This window comes from Dromaius novaehollandiae, chromosome 15 (genome assembly GCF_036370855.1).
Source record: "Dromaius novaehollandiae isolate bDroNov1 chromosome 15, bDroNov1.hap1, whole genome shotgun sequence".
In the NCBI taxonomy this organism is placed as follows: domain Eukaryota; kingdom Metazoa; phylum Chordata; class Aves; order Casuariiformes; family Dromaiidae; genus Dromaius; species Dromaius novaehollandiae.
In genome coordinates, this window is record NC_088112.1 from 21,843,566 (window position 1) to 21,862,661 (window position 19,096).

Genomic DNA, 19,096 nt, shown 5'->3' on the forward strand with positions numbered 1-19,096 from the left:
AGTGATTACATCAGAAGCTCATGTTTAACTTACAAAATAAAAGTTTAAATGAAACAGCTTTATATTTGCACCTAAAGCCTTGACAACCTTCTTAAAACATAAAACCTGAAAACCGAAGGAAATAATATAAAGGCCTCTGAAGTGTTGCCAAGTTTTGATTTTATCGGTTTTCTTCTAGTCTTATGAGAGATTACGTCAGAAAAACCATTTTCTGCACAGAAAAAGTAAACGCATTTCCAACCCTTGTGCTTGCCAAGGGAAGCGAGACACTGGGCACCCTGAGAAGTTAAACGAGCCTAAGGGCAAAATACAGCGGCGACACCTCTTCGCTTCAGCATGGCGACGAGGGGTCCCGGCTCGTTCTTTCTGGAGGCCCCGGGCCCAAGAGGCCGCTTTTACAGCACAGTTTGTCCTCGGCAGAGGCTCCAGCCGCCTCGCGCCAGCGCAGCGCACGTGAGCGGGTGGTCGCACCCCGCGCCGGGGGCTGGCTAGTTCCCGGGGAGGCCGCCGGAAGGGAGGGCGCTGAGGCCTGCTGGCACCCCAGGGCGAACACGCGCCTCGGGCCGAGGCCACGCAGGCCCGGCCGGGGCCCGGCGGCGCGACCGAGGGCTGTGGGCGGGCAGGGGGCAGCCGCATTCCCCCCCCCCCCCTCCAGAGCCCCGCGGCGGAGGCGAGGCCGGGCCGGTCTCGGCCGGAACAGGGCGGCAGCGCGGCCTGAGGCGCCGCCGCTCTGTGAAGAACCTGCCCGCCGGCGGAGTGGGGGGGCGGTGACGCGAGGGGGCGTGGCCCTTCGCTAGCCCCGCCCTCCGGGGCTTCCGCGGCTGCGCAGCAGGGCCCCCCCAGCTTGGCGGCGCGCTGGGATAGGCTGGGCGGCGGGAGCGCGCGCCGGGCGGCAGTCTCGCGAGAGCGCCCCCCCCCGCCCCCCAGCGCGCGGCGCGGCGCGGCGGCCCGACGGGATCTTTCGAGAAGTGCCCCCTCCCCGCCGGCAGGCAGCGCCGCCGCCGCTCATTTAAACGCGCCGAGCCGCCGCTGCCGCCCCGCCCGCTTCCCTCCTTGCCTGGCGCCTCCGCCGCCTCGCCGGCCGCAGCATGTCGGTGGTGGGCATCGACCTGGGCTTCCAGAGCTGCTACGTCGCCGTGGCGCGCGCCGGCGGCATCGAGACCGTCGCCAACGAGTACAGCGACCGCAGCACGCCGTGAGTGGGGCCGGCGGCGGGGGGGGGAGCCCGGCATCGCCCGCCGGACGCGCCCTCTTTGTTGGGAGCGCGTCCCCGTTCTGCGCGCGTCGGGCTCGTTCCTGGGCGCGGGGGGTCACGACGCTGAATCCGCTGTAGGGCGAAGCTCTGTGACAGCGGACCTGCCCGCGGCCCTGCGGCCTCCCCCTGCGTGACCCGGGAGGCCGCGCTGCCTCCGCGCTCGGTGCCAGCGCCCGGGCCTGCCGCCGGGGCGCAGCTCAGGCCGCTCAGCGGCCTCCCCTTCACCTGATGGTTTCCCTATCTTGTTCTCTTTTCAGCACCGATTCTCAAAAACCCCTCAGCTTTGGAGTATTGGGCCTTTTTTAAAAAAACTCGGCTGAAACTGGCCGCTAGATTCATAAGTTATCGGGGTGGGGAAAAGCAACGTGAACACACAGTGCGACAGTGGAAGCCCCTTTCCTGGAAAGGCGACTGACTAATAGTGCAACTCGCTGGTGAATTCGGTCTTGAAGTGTGCTATATTTTAAAATGTTTATGGTCAATTTTAACTCTACTTCCATAAATAGGCCTCCCAACACATTTCTAAAGAGCAGTGTGTGCTGTTTATCTTGAATAAGTAATTCTTCTAAGAAAAAAATGAGGGAACTGAGGTAAAACTGCTCTGAGAATGAATTGCAGAGACAAACAGAGGTGGAAAGGGAGCTTGCAATGCATCAAGCCTAGGGATGAGCTGTTTGGAAAGCTGTGTCTTAAAAGTGCTCTTACAGCTTTTATTACATTGTAGTATATGCTTCACATTGAACACAAAATAGCTATTTTGGTGAGGTAACTGCATTGTCTGGGGTTTTTTTAGTTCCCTCATATCTGTTTAAAAAGACCAGAAGCATGAAATGACCTTGCTTCTCACTAGATAATACCTCAGCTCTGTTTGCCTTTTGCTGTCTCTAAGCAATGAATAAATGGAGAATGGAATTTGTTAGTTCAGGACTGTATGCTGGAGTGAGGACTAGTTTCTCAAATGAGTACTTTCAGCAGCACTGAAGATATAGGTAGATGTGCTAGGAAAATTTTGAAGCACTTCAAAGTAATTTTGTTAGAGCTCTAGGTTTCTGTTGTTCAGGGAGTTGAGATTGTGCTTAATATATTTGAGATATAAGCACAAGTCTTAATCACTGAAGGAGATTAGTTATACAAATGTGCTCTGACATGATTTTTTCAGGAAATAATTTAATTGGGAAAGGTTGAAGTGATTCAAATAGGAAAATCATAGTGTGTTGAAAATTAGCATTTCTAACAGAACTTGAATCTCTAAGTCCTGTTCTGAAATACCTATATATATATATATATATACACATACATAGATACACATACACCTATATAACTAAATCTCTATACACTATTGAATAAATGTAGAAAACAATTCTGGAATCATACAAACACATATTAAAAAATATCTGAATGACTTTTAAATGTCCATCTTGGAAACGAAGGCCTGGTTTAAAAACTCAGTGTAGCATTTAGTTAGTCAGCCCTGGGGGGAGTCATGCAAGGTTTCATGACATGTTTTCTGAAGAACTGGTTTATGGTCAAGGTTAAGCATTATTTTGTGCTTTGTATGATGAGATTTTTACACAGGATTAGCAGATAAAATTTAAGAATTTCTTTACCTATGCAAGGATGAAGGTGTCTGGATTAAGTGAAATTGTTGTAACTGATCTCACAAAACTAGTGCTGTTTTTCTATGTCGACCAAGATTGCTTTCAGGATGAGGGATGTCTTCCAAGTAACTGAAAAGGAGTGTGTGTGTGTGTGGGGGGGGGGGGGGGCAAATGTAAAGTAGTGCCTGCAGGTAACTTAGTTCACATGTGTTAAGGAAGTTCAAAATTCTGCTTAATGTCTACTTCATTAGACCTCTCATGACCTTTAATTGTGTTTATATGTTTCTATGCAAAACTTTAAGTTAATTATTCAACTTCTGCTAAATTGTGTAATACCTCATTTTGTAGTTTAATGGGTTAACTGTGGTGGTTCCTATGGTGAACTGATTTGGGGAATGAGACTGGCAGAAAACTCTTCCTTCCTTCATCCCCTTCCATCACGCTGGTTAACTTTCTGCTGCTCTAGTTCCCTATACGACTCCCCAAGGATTAGATGAGAGGCAGTGTTAACTTGGCAAAAGGGATGAAAGAAGAGGCAAGGAGAGGAGCTGAGCAGGACCATCCTATCTTGCTGGTAGTTGGATCACTTCTGCTATAATGTGAAACTGCTTCCTTAGATCTGTTGAAGCTATTGCTAGTGGGAAGCAGAAGGTCTAAACATTCATATCTATAGTTGTGTAAGTGATTCGTAGATCTAGTGATTTCTGCAGTAAAGACAATTGAGTGGGTTATTTGGTTGATAGATAATTCTTGAGTTCCTTTATTTGAGCAACTCCAGCATCTATGTAACAAAGTACAGTACAGCTGTTCAGCGAAGCGTACATGTTCTAAAGCTGAACAGGTGGCAGGCATGTTTAAGAATGCGTACACTTAACTTTTTTGGTTTTGTTCCCAGAATATAATGCAGAAGCCCGCATTTTTGGTGGTTGTGCCGTAGCCTTCTTTAGACAGATTTCTGTTGGTCTGGCACTGCTAAAGAGTTCTATGCTAATTCAAAGTTAGTGAATAGAGGTGATGGCCGGTGAATTCAGCAGTGAAGTAGTTGAATGTTTTCTTTCCCAGGAGAAAAATAGAACTTTTCCATTACTGTTGATGTCTTAACTTCTTTCTGAAGTCCAGGGTGAATAACTTCCTGACAAGCATTCATTATGTTTTTGCTTATGCTCTACAACTCCTGTTTCCTTAGTGTTGACCTTAGGGTCTGCATAGCATAGAGCTTTCTCTTTATTCACTAACCTCTTCAACAATTGTTGTAAGTGAAAGTTATTCCTCAGTGTTTATTCTATTGCAATGTATGCTTTAGGGTGGACCTTGTTTTCATCTGTTAAGTGGTGAATAAATGGGGAGTAGATATAGAAACAATGTGATTATACCACTCTGGCCTTCCATTCTGTTTTTGGCAATTTATTTGATCATTTGCAACCAACAGGCGAAATTAAAATCCGTTTTTTGTGTAGCCCTATGGCATAACCATGCTATAGAACAGCTTCTTGACCTGATGCATGGAGAAGTACTTAATTATGTTGTTAAAATATGCTTTATTAATAGTAAATTGATTAATAAAGTATTTATGTCAATAAGTTTGCTTTAGTGGTATGCGGAATCTAGATTAGAGGGCAAGGTGGAAAAGGGCTGGATTTAGTTTTGTTTTATGGCTCCTATGTTACTTTGTTAAATATGTAAATTAAGAGGTTTAGTAGGACTAGGAACTTCTCCAAAGTTGTGCTCTTTTATTTATTTTTTTTGAACTTGTGAGCTATCACAAAGTAACTTGGGGTAAAATATGATTTTTTTTCCTTTCTTTCAATAATCTACACTTTTATTTCAATGAGTGAAGATGAAGCCCATAAACACCAGTCTTTCTCTGTGTTGGTTTTCTTTGTGCTGTTGAAGGGTTAGCTTTAAATCTAAAACTTGATTAGCATTTGGTACAGATATGCAGGAATGGTTGTCTTACATGCAGAAAATCAAATGTTACTATTTCTTCTTAAAAAAAGTGTTTCCCATATTATTAACTAATGATGTATCTCTAACTCTCTTAGCTATACAGGTGGTTATTGAGATGAAATGTCTACCCAATGATTTCTTGGAAGCAGCTTCAAAAGTAGTGTGAATAAATTGTTTTTTAATGCTCCTCACTGTAGAGGAGAACTATCATTTAACGTGTTTAACTTAAATGAGTGCCTTTTTGATCAGAATCCACAGGAACTAAATTCCTTCCAGTGCATGACCAACTTTCTCAATGAACCAAAGGATGTTAAAATATCCCTTGTCCAATTAATATTAATCAGCTCTCTTTAACAAAAAAGTCATGTGACTGATGGTGTTCAGTGCAGTTTTAACAATCACTTGCTAGACTGGAAATTTTTCTTCTCCTTGTAGATCATGTATAGCCTTTGGACCCAAGAATCGCTCAATTGGCGCTGCAGCTAAAAGCCAGGTGAGAGTATTGTTTTGGTAAAAGTAACTAATTGTCAAAAATGAGACTTGCACAATGTGCCTATTTATCAGTGAAGATTACAGACCTCTGTGAGGCTTGCTTCTTAGTGTCTCCTTAACTAATGGAACAGCTGAGCCTAATTCAGCTGTTCAACTTGTAATGCTGCTTTGTCATCTTGGATAGAGATAAAAGGGTTATTAGTGTCTCGGAACTTACTGTTGTATGTAATGAAATGTACAGAAACTTTTTTTTTGCCTCTTAATCTGGTGAATACTAGCATTATTTACATTGCAAATGTAAATTCTAAATCTTAGTAGTAGTTTTTCATCCTGCCTTAGCTTGTTGCAGTTTATATGCATTATGAGAGCATTCAATTTTGTGGTTTCATACTTTTTTCCATAGAGTTCCATTAAATGCACAATTTCAGGGGAAAAAGAGTGTAAATGTAGTTTTTCTCAACTCTTTGGGGTTGAATTACAACCTAAATATCTTCCTTGAGCTTTCCTGCTCATACATTGATTTTTCCGTTGTGTAGGTAGGTAAATATGATTTAAGGACCAAGAGGAGGCTTAGCTGACTTGTCCTGCTTGTGACATTTGTGTCCTGCTGTCTTGTATCTTGTGTTGCTGTGAAACACCTATAAAACAATTTCTTTTGAAGTCCTCTACAGGAAGTGACTTTTCAAACACTCGCTTTTTCTTAGCCTAAAATACCTAGAGATGTATGAAGATTCAGTATCTAGAATACAAAAATGACTGGACACAACTATGTTATCCAAGAACAGAAGAATTGTACTAGAACTAAATGCAGATGTTTTTCTGGAATTGAGTGTCTGCTTAGCTTAAAGAAATTCATTGGTACAGAGATCCAGTAGAGATGAGGTATGTTCTGCAAAATAAACTTGGAGAAAATCAAAACCAGGTTATTTAGGAAATAGAAATTTGACTGAAACTGAATCACAGGTAAGCAGTACCTGGTACAATGCTTGCCTGCTTTGTCAATTACTGTGATTTTTTTTCAGTATACTTCTTGCTCTAATATAAATGAAAGAATTAAATTTACATGTGGTACTTGAAAACAAAACTGATTTGATTCCTCCATTTGTGCTGATCTCAGCTATTAATGCAAAACCACCCACCTTTTGTCACTTAATTCAAGTTTACGGTAACCTCTTGGGGCCCTGTTTACTTTAAAATGTATTCATGACAAGATCCTTGAGCAGTTATTTAAGAGTATCTGTGTGTTGACTGGTCACATGCATCTGATGGACCTGAAGTAGAGTTTATATCAGTATCCTTGTACCAGCTGAATTACTGGCTGCAAGGCTGTAGAAGGGTAGGATGCTAGGAAAGAGGTAAATGGGAAGGACATACTACTAAAATTTTGAAAAGGTGTGCTACACACAGTATTATGGGAATTGTATGTTAGCTGTTTTATGTTTTTTTTATCAAAATCTTGGCTCCATTTTGAAGTATGCATTTTAATCTCAAATTCTTGTAGGTTATCTAGGAGATCAGAGGGAAGTTGCCTTTTAGCAGCTACTCTGATACTGTTAAGATACAATTGACAAAATCTTCTGGCAAGAGAAGCCTGAGAACAGAACTTTCTATTGTCTTCTGTTTGAAATTCAGATGCTCCCCTGCCACCTTGTATTAAAGATTTTTTTTCCTCTAGGTTATTTCAAATGCAAAGAATACAGTACAAAGTTTTAAAAGATTTCATGGTCGTGCATTCTCAGATCCCTTTGTTCAAACTGAAAAAGCAAACCTTGCGTATGAACTTGTCCAGCTGCCAACAGGCTCGACAGGCATCAAGGTAAGTCTGGCGTATTTGAAAAAGAACCAGAGGAGAAACTGGTAAAGATTCCTTTTTATCTCTATTTTGAATCTGCTTGCCGTAGTTCCCATTCTTTTGTGAACAGAAGAATCTTAAATAGGGGGTTATAAAGCTACTGACACCTGGAGAGACCATCTGCATTAGGCAAGAGACTGAGTTTGCACGGTTACACAACTATTCTTCCTTGAAAAGCCAGTCTTGCACAAATTTTGCTGTAGCAATGCTTTTTTCCTTCACTCCATGGTGAATTTGGAAGACAGCTACTTGACAAATGTATTTATTCAGCTACTGCTACTATTGCAAAGGTGTAAGTGATGAACTTAAGTACTTCATCTAAAATGGTTTAAAAAAAAAAACACATTTTTTTTCCTCAACGATGGCTGAACTTCTGCTTTGGAATTGAGCAAATGACTTATTGCAAAGCAGTAGGGAGGAAGGTGTGGTAGGCATTGTCTAGCATTTAGGATTTGGAGAAAATCTGTGTCCAGAGAAGCTCTATCAGTGAATTCTCAAATGCATATTCCAGCGTTTGTATAGATTACCTTCTTGTAATTGCTGTGCACAAGCTAAACTATTGGAGCAAAAGTTGTATAGAAGTGTGTTATTTTGTAAACTTGCTTTTAGGAAAACCATTTCTTGCATGTTTCTTACACTTGCTGTGCATGGTTTTTATTGTGGTGTAATATACACAAAACTTTTATTTAAGGTCATGTATATGGAAGAAGAAAGAAACTTTACTATTGAACAGGTGACAGGAATGCTCCTTACCAAATTAAAAGAGACTGCCGAGAATGCACTTAAGAAGCCTGTTGTTGACTGTGTTGTTTCTGTAAGTATGTGATTGCAAATATGTGTTATACTGGGTTAGTATCATAAATTGAAAAGCTTGATGATAATAGCATTAAATTGCCTATTAAACCTGAATATTCAAGTCTTTATCCTTTTTATTTAAAACTGACTCGTACTTAAATCTCTTCCTGAAAACTAGATTTACTTCACTAATAGTACAGTCTCTTAAATTGCTGCTAATTAGCAAATCATATTTGATAGCTGTTTGTGGTTCTGCACTTCTACAATGAGTGTCTTCCATTTCTAAAATGAAGGAAAAGGAGTTGTTCAAAAAATGTAACTTCTTGTCTTTGTGTAATTCCTTCTTTGCTTTTTCTCTCTTGCAATTGAAAATAAACATCAAACTTGGAGAGTACCTGTGAAGAAAAAAATAATTGTGCTCTATACTGACTCTACGTCCTTGTCTGTTTGCTATAGATGGCTTTTCTGAAAGTTAATATCGGTGCTCTGATCTTCTGCAGGTTCCCTGTTTCTATACAGATGCAGAAAGGAGATCTGTGATGGATGCTACACAGATTGCTGGTCTCAACTGCCTGAGGCTAATAAATGAAACAACTGCAGGTAGTTCCTTCCTCTTCCTCCCTGTCAATCTCTTAATTTTGTAGTTTTATTAGATAAAAGGGCTTTTAATCTGTCACTGACTTGTGCCCTCTGGAATTATTGCTAATGCTGTAAATTGGAAATGGGGTTGGTTGCTCATAAAGTTTCTTAACCCACAGTCTGTTTTCCATTGCTTTACAGAGGCTTTTACAAGGATGTTTCTTGAATATCTTGGTTTTCATGCAGCTACTCTCCGGACTAGGAGAGGCTAGTACAGTTTAATGGTCTTCCATGTCACACTAATATTGGGACTTTTGTTTTAACAGGGTAGCAAATACTGTAGCTTGAAAAATAACATGAAATGTTAATGCTGTTTTTACTGCTGTATCAGTTCTTGCTTAGGAAAGAAATTACCAGAAAAGAATGCCCTAAATATCTCATTTGTGTTTCCGTATAGTTGCCCTTGCATATGGAATCTATAAACAAGACCTGCCTGCCTTAGAAGAGAAGCCAAGAAATGTTGTTTTTGTGGATATGGGGCATTCTGCATATCAAGTTTCTGTTTGCGCGTTCAACAAAGGAAAACTGAAAGTAAACAATTTGTTATGCATCTCTTTTAATTACCATTAAAAATATTCATCAGTACATAAATGGACTACAACAGGCAAGCTTGCTTGTCTGTACACAAATGTGCACAGGCAGCTCAAGTGTGTCTGTATATGTATATTTTTTTAATTTCAAACTTGTCTGGATTTAAAAGTAGGGCAGAGAACTAGAGCTTTAGTGATATGTGGAGGAAACAAATATGCCTTAATCAGCATACTTGTGGCAAAAACCTAAAAATTCTCACTTAAAGAAACTATAATCTCTGACTGGATGCTGCTCTCAAAAAAGAAAAAAGGCATTAAAGCAGGAATTCCTAGAATGGTATAAGTGTCAAACATTTTACCACTCACTATGATACTCATGTAAGAGTCCTAAGGCATTCTTAACTTCCTTTCACAGGTTAAAGTAATTAAGCAAGTTATATTAAATTTCTAAGAGTAAGTTGTCAGAGCACCATTTTTTTCCCAGCAAATACTAGAATTGCTTAGTTAGCTTTTTGCCAGGAGGTAGAGTAAGAATTTTTCCAGTTCCAGTAATTTTTCTCTTACTCGATTAACTAAAGAAACAAATATAAAACACAGGTTAGTGAAATGAAGAGAAGGCAGAAGTCTTGAAAACCTTAGTTTTATTGTACTTCTGTTTGCTCTTATGAGTAAATTTAGTCTAGGTTATTTCTCTCAAATTTTTTTTTAAAGCTCCTTATTGAAACCATAGAAGTACTGAAGAATGTAAGTGCTGCTGTTGAGTACTGAACATAAGTGCCTGGCCATCCAACACTCTACAGGCAGTGTAGAAACCAAGCTTAGTCTAAAAAGGTATTGAGAATAATATGGTGCTTCACTGACTTCTATTTTTAATAAAAATCAAGTTCATAATGTGAAAGTGGGTCAGTTCAGGTAGATGGGCTATGGATTTTCTTAACAGACAATTCCTTCATGACATATTAACACCTATTTGCAAGAGTTAAACACGTTTATTCTCTTGTTTTATTTTTAGCTTGGTGTAAGCATGTTCCACCCTTATGAGGCATCAAATATTAAACTGGGATATGATTCAAACTGACAGTGGCTAAGCTGAGTTTGGAAACTCTGGTCCGCTTATAACACAACTTACTGAACAGACTGTGTTGCTAAGCCTAGCCAAGTCTTCCTAAATTTTTTTAAAGGCTCCTCTAAGTACTGGGTGCCCAAAGTTGTGTTTTAGCATTTGGGATAGCAAATTCTTGTTACAAAAATTGCCATGTATTCTAGTTGCATGTGCCGGAAGAAAAAATAATCATTCGTGAAGTGAGGAGAGGTTTACTATTTTTGTAGTATTAGAATTTGTTTCTTAATGTTGGTTTGTCTGCTCCAACAGCATTTTGAACATGACATCTCTAACATCAGCTACAAAAGGTGTAGGATAATCATGGTTTAAATTCCATAGGCTTTTTCAAAAGTCAGATATCCTTTAGGATCTGTATAACTGTTACTGTAGTTGCCATTCACATAAAAGATCAGATGTTAGTAAACATGATGTAATTGCTACTTAGGTTGCCTTGAAATACAAGAATAGCTTAATTCTTGCCAGCAGTATCAGTGATATGTGAAAGATGGGTATAGGACATAGCTTTGGGGGTGGGTTAGAATTCTAGACAGGTTCATCAAAAGACACTTCCTTACAGGTGGTGGCAAGGGCAGAATAAAACTTCTCTCTGTGGGATTTCTTGTTTTTATTGTGGCTGCTCCAATATAATTCTTCCTGTGTAGTAATGCTGTAATACTTCTATATGGAACTTTGATTTAAAGCTAGAATATATGTTCAAAGAAGTGGCTTGATATTAGCTACTAATAGGTTTCACTGAAGTAATGACAAACTGTGCTATTACTGACGAGTTGACTTCTTTTAAGGTTCTTGCTACGTCATTTGACACAACACTTGGAGGCAGGAAGTTTGATGAAATGTTAGTTGAATACTTTTGTGAAGAATTTGGAAAGAAATATAAACTAGACATCAAGTCAAAGATCCGTGCATTGTTGAGACTGTACCAGGAGTGTGAAAAACTGAAAAAACTAATGAGTGCTAATGCCTCTGATCTCCCAATGAACATAGAATGCTTCATGAATGACATAGATGTCTCTGGAACCATGAACAGGTAATGTTCATACTTCTTTCATAAAGGTAAACTTTAGAACCCACTTCATTCAAGTCACTTCAGTCAGGAAAGAAACTTAGTATTAATACAAGTGCTTAGGACTGGAGGGAGGAGGGAAATGTAAGAAGAGTTTGTGGAGGGGTGCTGCTCAAAATGATAATGTTTAGAAACTGATTAGTACTCTTGACTTAAGAGGAAGGGCAGTGAATGTGGTAAGGATGCCTGGACTACTGGAGCCAAGTTTGAGAGAACGTACTGAATAAATGTAAAACTAGGATTGGACAGAGAAAATACTGCGGTAGTCCATAGCTAGAACTGCACTCTTTCAGTTTTGGCGTTCTGTTGTATTTGCAGTTTTAACTTATGGTAGGCTATAGCTTTATTTATGGCTTCCTCCAACAGAAGCAAATTTTTAGAGATGTGTGATGGTCTCCTTGCAAGAGTAGAACCACCCCTTCGCAGTGTACTGGAACAAGCCAGTAAGTGTATATGCATTCTGTATTCTGTACACAGAAGGAAAACACATCCTTAATGCAAACTTTCTTTAGATGTTGACAAAACTTTAGCAGATGACAGTTAACTTTTCTTGCTTAGCTTTCTCAAACTTTTTCACACAAGCTAAAATCTGAATTTTTATTCAGAATCTTAAATTAGAGAACATGCTTAATGTTTGGTCTGATATAATTTTTGTTAGCATATTCACTTAAAACTGAACATTTTAATCTATAAAAACTAATGTCTGACTCCTTCCTAGAGTTAAAGAAGGAGGATATTTATGCAGTAGAAATAGTTGGTGGTACCACAAGAATCCCTGCTGTAAAAGAGAAGATCAGTAAATTTTTTGGCAAAGAAGTCAGTACAACTTTGAATGCAGATGAGGCTGTTGCACGAGGTTGCGCACTGCAGGTAAGGAAAAAATAAAAAAGGTGCAGCTGTGCTTTAGCTGTGAATACTTTCATTGAAATCCAGTAACATTTGAGCTAAAGACCATAGTATCAAGTAACAAGAAAAGTACTTAATGTGTATCACAGAACTGATTTGAATAAACTTCAGGAAAGTGGCTGGAAGAACACAAATGGCTAGGTTTTAAGTGATTCCTTTGTGCTGTTTGTCTAAGCCAAATCAGTGCATCAGTAGAGTTTGTTACTGTGAAGCATGTGCTCTGCTTCTGCTGTGTCTGGAAACTAGTAGTCTGTTAACATTCATGTGATGAGACTTTTACCTCCAGGCTCCTTTACCTAGGTTAAACAGTAAAACAGGGTATTATAGGACTACCAATGAACTTGTCATATGGCAGTTGCTTAATTACATGGATACAAATGAAATATTGAGAAAGCTGGCATGGCTTGCTAATGGAAATCTTACGTCTTGACCTGGAATCTGAATCACTGTTGAATGATGGAGCTGTAGTAAATATTCTGTATAGTTCCTACCTGTAACATCTTTTGAATGTACCTTAATTCTGCTTGTCACCTTCTTTCCTCCTTTCTTCAAATGTTTAATATGTGCTTATAGCTCTGTTCCATCAGTGATACAAACCTACTATGTTCCTCTTAAATTGGGGTTTTCTGATTTCTTATGTTGGCATCAAAAAAAAAAAAACAGTTGAGTAGCCTAAACATAGCAAATTGAACAACAAAATGGTTCTAAATTACAATTTGTGCATTTCCATTTTCAGACTGAGCAGATTACAGCTTTATGAAAAGGAAGGGTTTATATAAGCTTCTGGTGTTTACTGTGCAGTTCCTGAGTCCATCAGTTTATTAGACTCCTTTAATCTAGAGTAAACCTACATATTAAACAGATGAAATAACTGCTTGTTGAATTGAATTACTGTTCACCTAAAGTTTCAATTTTTATAATACGAATGTCTCCTCTTTCAGTGTGCTATTTTATCCCCAGCTTTCAAAGTGCGAGAATTTTCCATCACAGACTTGATACCATATCCTATTTCTTTACGATGGAATTCACCAGCAGAGGAGGGGTTAAGGTAAAAAGTTGCTGATATTCAGACTTCTTGCATGATGACATACAGCTTAAAACTAACTGCAGATAACTAGGTAGTGTTTTTGGAACAGTACCCATTTAAAAATTCAAATTCTAATAGTTTGATTGTCTTAAGTTAGTGACAGTAAAAAGCCAAAACAAGGGCAACAGTTTGGAACTCTACTTCCTATATTGCTACCGCTCTTATGAACATAGATTAGGAGATTTTTGTCACTTAAAGCTTTTCCTTAAGATACAGCAGTATCTAGGAATGTTCTGTGTTCATCTTGTCTTCAGATCTTTAGTATGTAAGATGATACAAGTGTTCTGTTCTCTCTTACAGTGACTGTGAGGTCTTTCCCAAGAATCACGCTGCTCCATTTTCTAAAGTCCTCACATTCTACAGAAAGGAGCCTTTTACTCTTGAGGCGTACTACAGTTCTCCCAAGGAACTGCCTTACCCAGACCCTGCTATAGGTAGTTAAGGCCATTCTGTATTTTTAAACATTGTTAATAATCTTATATGTCTTTTGGGACTTCTTTCTAATTATATAGTCTAGAAAGGAAAGCTGTCCTAGAGCATTTGTGGAAGGCTGCACTAAGTTAGGGATCCACAGTAAAATGAGTGGAGTAACATGAGGTTTATGGACAAATAATCTAAAGAGAATCCCAGTGTTTAAGCAAGCCTAGAAGGGGCATACTCAGAATTGTGCAGTCTTTTACCAATTACTATTATACCATTAACACCAGCTTTTACAACATATCTTAGATGTGGGAAAATTCTGACAACTGTGCATCCTACTATTACTTACTGAAAAATCAAATTGTTTGACTTTGAATAGCCTTTAATATCCTCTGCATGCATTATAATGATCTGTTGAAAGCAGTATTCAGCATTTACTTTACATTCACTGATTATATTAATCAAAACCGTATTTCTCTTTCTTTTTAGCTCACTTCTTGGTTCAGAAGGTCACGCCTCAAACAGATGGATCCAGTTCAAAAGTGAAAGTCAAAGTTAGAGTCAATATCCATGGTATCTTCAGTGTTTCAAGTGCATCTTTAGTGGAGGTTCATAAATCTGATGAGAATGAAGAGCCTATGGAAACAGACCAGCATGCAAAAGAGGAAGAGGTAACGGACTTTCTTTGTGTTTTTGCTACTTGGGAAATCGCTTTAATGATTAAGTGCAATTGGCCAAGTTCTTGGCAGGTTCTGAAACTTACAGAAGGACTAAGTAGGCATGTCAAGGAACTAAAAAGGAAAGATGCAATTAAGTACAAACTGTATGTTACTCAACTATCTTCTGAAACTAGGACTGAAATATAGATGAAATTCCCAGTCAGGCTAGGAGTGATCTGTTACCTCTGAGCAAAGAGTAAAGCTTACAATTTATCACTTAAGACTACTTCAGTTTTCATTCTGTTTCTTCTTTGTATCTGAAGAGCAGTAAATGCAAGTACAGCGATCAGCCTAGGAATTGAAGCAGTAATCTGCATATACATTGTTTAAAGAAAGTGGTGAATTGAGTCTTTGTTGTGAATTTCAGAAAATGCAGGTAGACCAGGAGGAGCAACAAAAGACTGAAGAACAGCAGCAGGCCCAACCTGAAAATAAGGCAGAGTCTGAAGAAATGGAGGTAACATAACTGTATCTGAAAGACTTATCTGGAGAATACAGGAAAATGTACCGTGTGTGAGCCCATCCATTGCCTTGGTCATAGCTCTGGAAGCTAAACTTTTATATGAATAAACTTTGTCTGTGTTGTGTAGAGCTTAAAAAATACAGAAATAGCATAAATTGATGCAGATCTGTCAAGTGACCTAATACTGATAAAATTAGCGAATCTCCTGTTCATGGAAGAAATAATCATTTAGTTTTCAGTAACTTAAATATGAGAAAGTCTTCTACTGTAAACACCAGCACCCCCATGAATATAGCAAATGTGCTCAGAAAAGGCCAGAAGAGGCACATCTTCCTGCCCTTTTTGGCAGCTTGGTGTCAGAATGGTGGTATATAGTAATGCTGTTGACATAAGAACCAGTGCACTAGTTCACTAATACTTCCCTTATCAGTCTTGAATACTCAGCTTGAACTGACTGGTGATGCTGTTTTTACTGTGAATATATTTCCTTAATGCAGACTTCTCAGGCTGATTCAAAAGACAAGAAAGTGGATCAACCACCTCAAGCCAAGAAGGCTAAAGTAAAGACTACTACAGTGGACCTTCCCATTGAGAATCAATTGGTGTGGCAGATAGGGAAAGACATGCTGAACTTATTCATTGAGAATGAGGTAAACTTATGCTCTGTTTGCCTAAGCCAGAAATGGCACTAGGAGAGCTCCAGAAATTTTGCTGTTCATTAAGCATGGTTAATGGTCAAGGGTGGGCAAGGAAGCATGGAAAGGAAAAGCAAGCAATTTTTTCCTCCAAGGTGGACAACAGTGTCCCACTGAGGTCAAATGTATTATCCTGTTAAGTGAATGCTGTAACTTTTTATTGAAGGTGTGTTTTGCAGCTGCAGAACACAGGAAAGCTAGTTAACAGGGTGATTATTTCCAAAATCAGTTGCAGTTATGAGCTGCCTGGTGGCCACTATGACTATGGTGGATGATTACCTCAGCTGGGGCAGATAGGCCTTTACTATGTTTCACCAATAGTAAACTGAAATTAACTTCTACTCATGTTCTGTTTAGAACAGTTCTCTAAACCACTCTATTTCAAAATCTTAAGCCAAATTTAAGCTTTAGCTAAGGTATCAGGTACCAGGTATCTTGGTAACAAATATTAAACTATTACCTTTCAAGCTGACTAATTAGAGAACTTGTTCACAGGGTAAAATGATAATGCAGGATAAGCTAGAGAAGGAGAGGAATGATGCCAAGAATGCAGTGGAGGAGTATGTGTATGATATGAGAGACAAACTCTGCAGTATTTATGAGAAATTCGTAAGTGAAGATGTAAGTATTATTAGCTTGATTGTCTTCTAATACTTCTGTTGCAACAAATAGTCTTATTTTAGTGGTCCTTTGACCTGCCAGATGTTTCTCAAATGCTTAATTGTAATTATTTTCAGACTTTAATATTAAAATTTGAAGAAATATCTTTTTAACCTATGTGGCTATGAAGACAACCTTCCAAATGTGGACTATGTAAAAATTGGATGGTATTCAGGATACATTGCGAGTTTGTTCTTTTCCCAAAACAGTTGCAGCAACTGCAGTTGTTATCAGAGCATGTTCTCACACTGAAACAGACTGAGCACTTGAGCAATCATTTTGAGGCAACCTATTTCACTTTGCCACTTTGTCAGTACTTAGAATGGTTTATGATAAAATTCAAAGAATAACCCAACTTAGGAAAATACTAGGTGGGATTCATCTGACTAGATGTGAGCAACTGTATCTGAACAAGGAAGGTCCCTTACTATTAGTAATTAGCTTTCCCTGGAGTACTGGATGAACTTGGTGTGTAACTAATATCATCCTAAGGTAGATGACTACATTTAATTAGATGAATCAAAATCTCTGGCTAGAGAGGCTCCACTGACTATAGGAACTTTGCCAGCAAGGTATCTATGGTGCCTAGATACCTATGTCAGAGCTAAGTTAGGACAGGTGAAGTGAGATTCCTGGCACCTTTGCTAAAGAGAAGTTTCACTCTGTCCTCAGACTTGCTCATATAGTAATGAGGCAAACAGGCAAAGCAGTAAAGTAAACTTGTACTGTCTGAAAAAAGCCTATTTTGAAGACTCCGTGTCGTAGCTGGCTCTTCCTTAGGCCAGGTTTCCCAGTAAGCTAGACTGAAAGACATTGTTCTGTCTTAAATGCTTTTTTGTCATTAAAAGCAGAAGGTTCTTCACACTCTAAAAATGTAACTCTTTGTAAGAGTCCAAGCATCATTTAATACCATCTAATAAATTCTCACTTAAGTATTTATCTTGTATGGATTGCTTCAGGATAGAAGTAGTTTCACACTGAAGCTGGAAGATACAGAAAATTGGCTTTACGAAGATGGTGAAGACCAACCCAAACAAATTTACATTGATAAATTAACAGAATTGAAGGTAAGTGGTTATGTTTCCTGTAGGAATTTACTGACTCTAGAGTGCTTCATTCAAGTGGGGAGCTAGCTTATGTGTTGCTGTTTCAGATTAGCGCTGATAAACTAATTAACCTGCTTATTAAGCATGTAAGGAACAAATTTCCAATAAGCTTGTAGCAATACAAAGCAGGTTGAGGGAGAGTGAGACCGTTTTCCTGTAAGGGGAGGGAAGAGTACAACTTCAAAGCAGCTTGGAAATGCTCATCTATACTGTCAGAACTTGCAGCAGCATGTTATGATGCTGGCTGTTTTTAGTATCTGTTATATTTTTGTTTCAGACTCTGGGTCAACCTATTCAGGCAAGATTTCAAGAATCAGAAGAAAGACCAAAAGCATTTGAGGACTTGGGGAAGCAAATTCAACAGTACATGAAAACTGTTCATGCATTTAAAGCAAAGGTATTTCCACACTTAATTTCTAGCAAATGCAAGGAATTGTTGCAAACCTATTTTGGATTTTAAGTAAGCTCCTTTCAACAGAAGGCTGGTGGCAACCTCCTGGTTAGTTGCTCAATTCTCAGTCTTTACCGTATTTTCAGAAATGGATGTTAGTTTGAAAATCTGACAGTCTGCATTTAATCAGATCTTGATTCCCTCATGGAGGGAAAATGACTGCAGCAGTAGAACTTCAGTTCTTTGTCTCATTGCAGAGCTGTGGGAGACCCGCTTAACTGCTCTGCTAACTAAAATAGCCTTCTGGGTAAACGGAACTGCTGTTTCTAGTATTTTGAAGCTAAAAGTTTGAATGGAGAAATAAGCAGTTTAGGTATTCAAAATATTTACACAGCTACTACTAATTTGGCTGTTTCAGGATGAACAGTATGACCATCTAGATGAAGCAGATGTAGCAAAAGTGGAGAAGAGTGCAAATGAAGCTATGGAGTGGATGAATAACAAACTCAATCTTCAAAACAAGAGAAGTCTTTCTTTGGACCCAGTTATAAAAGCTAAAGATATACAAGCTAAGATTAAAGTAAGTCTTTCTACATATTCATTTCACTGCATTTCTGAGAGTCTGTCCATTTCACAATCTAGCTGCTTGTGGTGTGAGGTGACAAATTGGTAGTAGAAGAGCAGTGTTTGGGTATTTATCTGTTAAACATGTATTGGTGGAACATCAACTCTCAGCTTGGAACCTCCAGCTAATATAGTCAAAAGCTAATATGATCAATAGGTTAAATTACAACTGCTAACAGATGAAACATTTCTAATACTTTTGTTCCTGTGTTTTTTTAGGAATTGGCCAGTATTTGTAATCCTATAGTCACAAAACCAAAACCCAAGGTTGAACTCCCAAAGGAGGAGGAGCAGAAACCAGCTGAACTGAATGGACCAGTAGAAGGCCAGGGAGATGCTGACAGTGGGTCCCAGACTGCTGAAGAGAGCACTGCTGCAGCTGCCCCGACAGCTACGGAAAAGAAGCTTCCTGAAATGGACATTGACTAAATTTCAGAACTTGTTTATATTACTGCAAACTACAATAAAGCTTTAAGTTGTCAACTTTGTATGTTCTGAATACAAATTGAAGCCAGTGAATACCACAGGGCTCTCAATAGTTTCTGGAGAGGCTTGGTCATTGTCAGAACACTTAAGTAGCTAACTACTTGGTCAAATAAGTTGTATCTCTTGCCATAATGATTGTATTTAGAACTTTCTGGTATTCTTACTAGACTTACAGAAACAGCCATAAGCTGATCTGTTTTTAACCATATTCATGCTGAGTCAGTCTTGTTCTAAAGAAGTGAGAC

At 39.2% G+C, this 19,096-nt stretch overlaps 1 protein-coding gene across 1 annotated transcript; it reads left to right on the forward strand.

Annotated features, from left to right (window-relative positions):
• Positions 1 to 925: 925 nt before the first annotated feature.
• Positions 926 to 18,848, forward strand: HSPA4 (heat shock protein family A (Hsp70) member 4). Its single transcript, XM_026118173.2, has 19 exons — positions 926 to 1,195; positions 5,236 to 5,293; positions 6,968 to 7,108; positions 7,836 to 7,958; positions 8,440 to 8,539; positions 8,976 to 9,109; positions 11,014 to 11,258; positions 11,661 to 11,737; positions 12,013 to 12,164; positions 13,142 to 13,248; positions 13,588 to 13,721; positions 14,197 to 14,378; positions 14,794 to 14,883; positions 15,387 to 15,539; positions 16,080 to 16,205; positions 17,204 to 17,311; positions 17,628 to 17,747; positions 18,160 to 18,321; positions 18,585 to 18,848. The coding sequence occupies exons 1-19, from the start codon at positions 1,089 to 1,091 to the stop codon at positions 18,792 to 18,794; spliced, it is 2,529 nt and encodes an 842-aa protein (XP_025973958.1). The 5' UTR covers positions 926 to 1,088; the 3' UTR covers positions 18,795 to 18,848.
• The last annotated feature ends 248 nt before the right edge of the window (positions 18,849 to 19,096 follow it).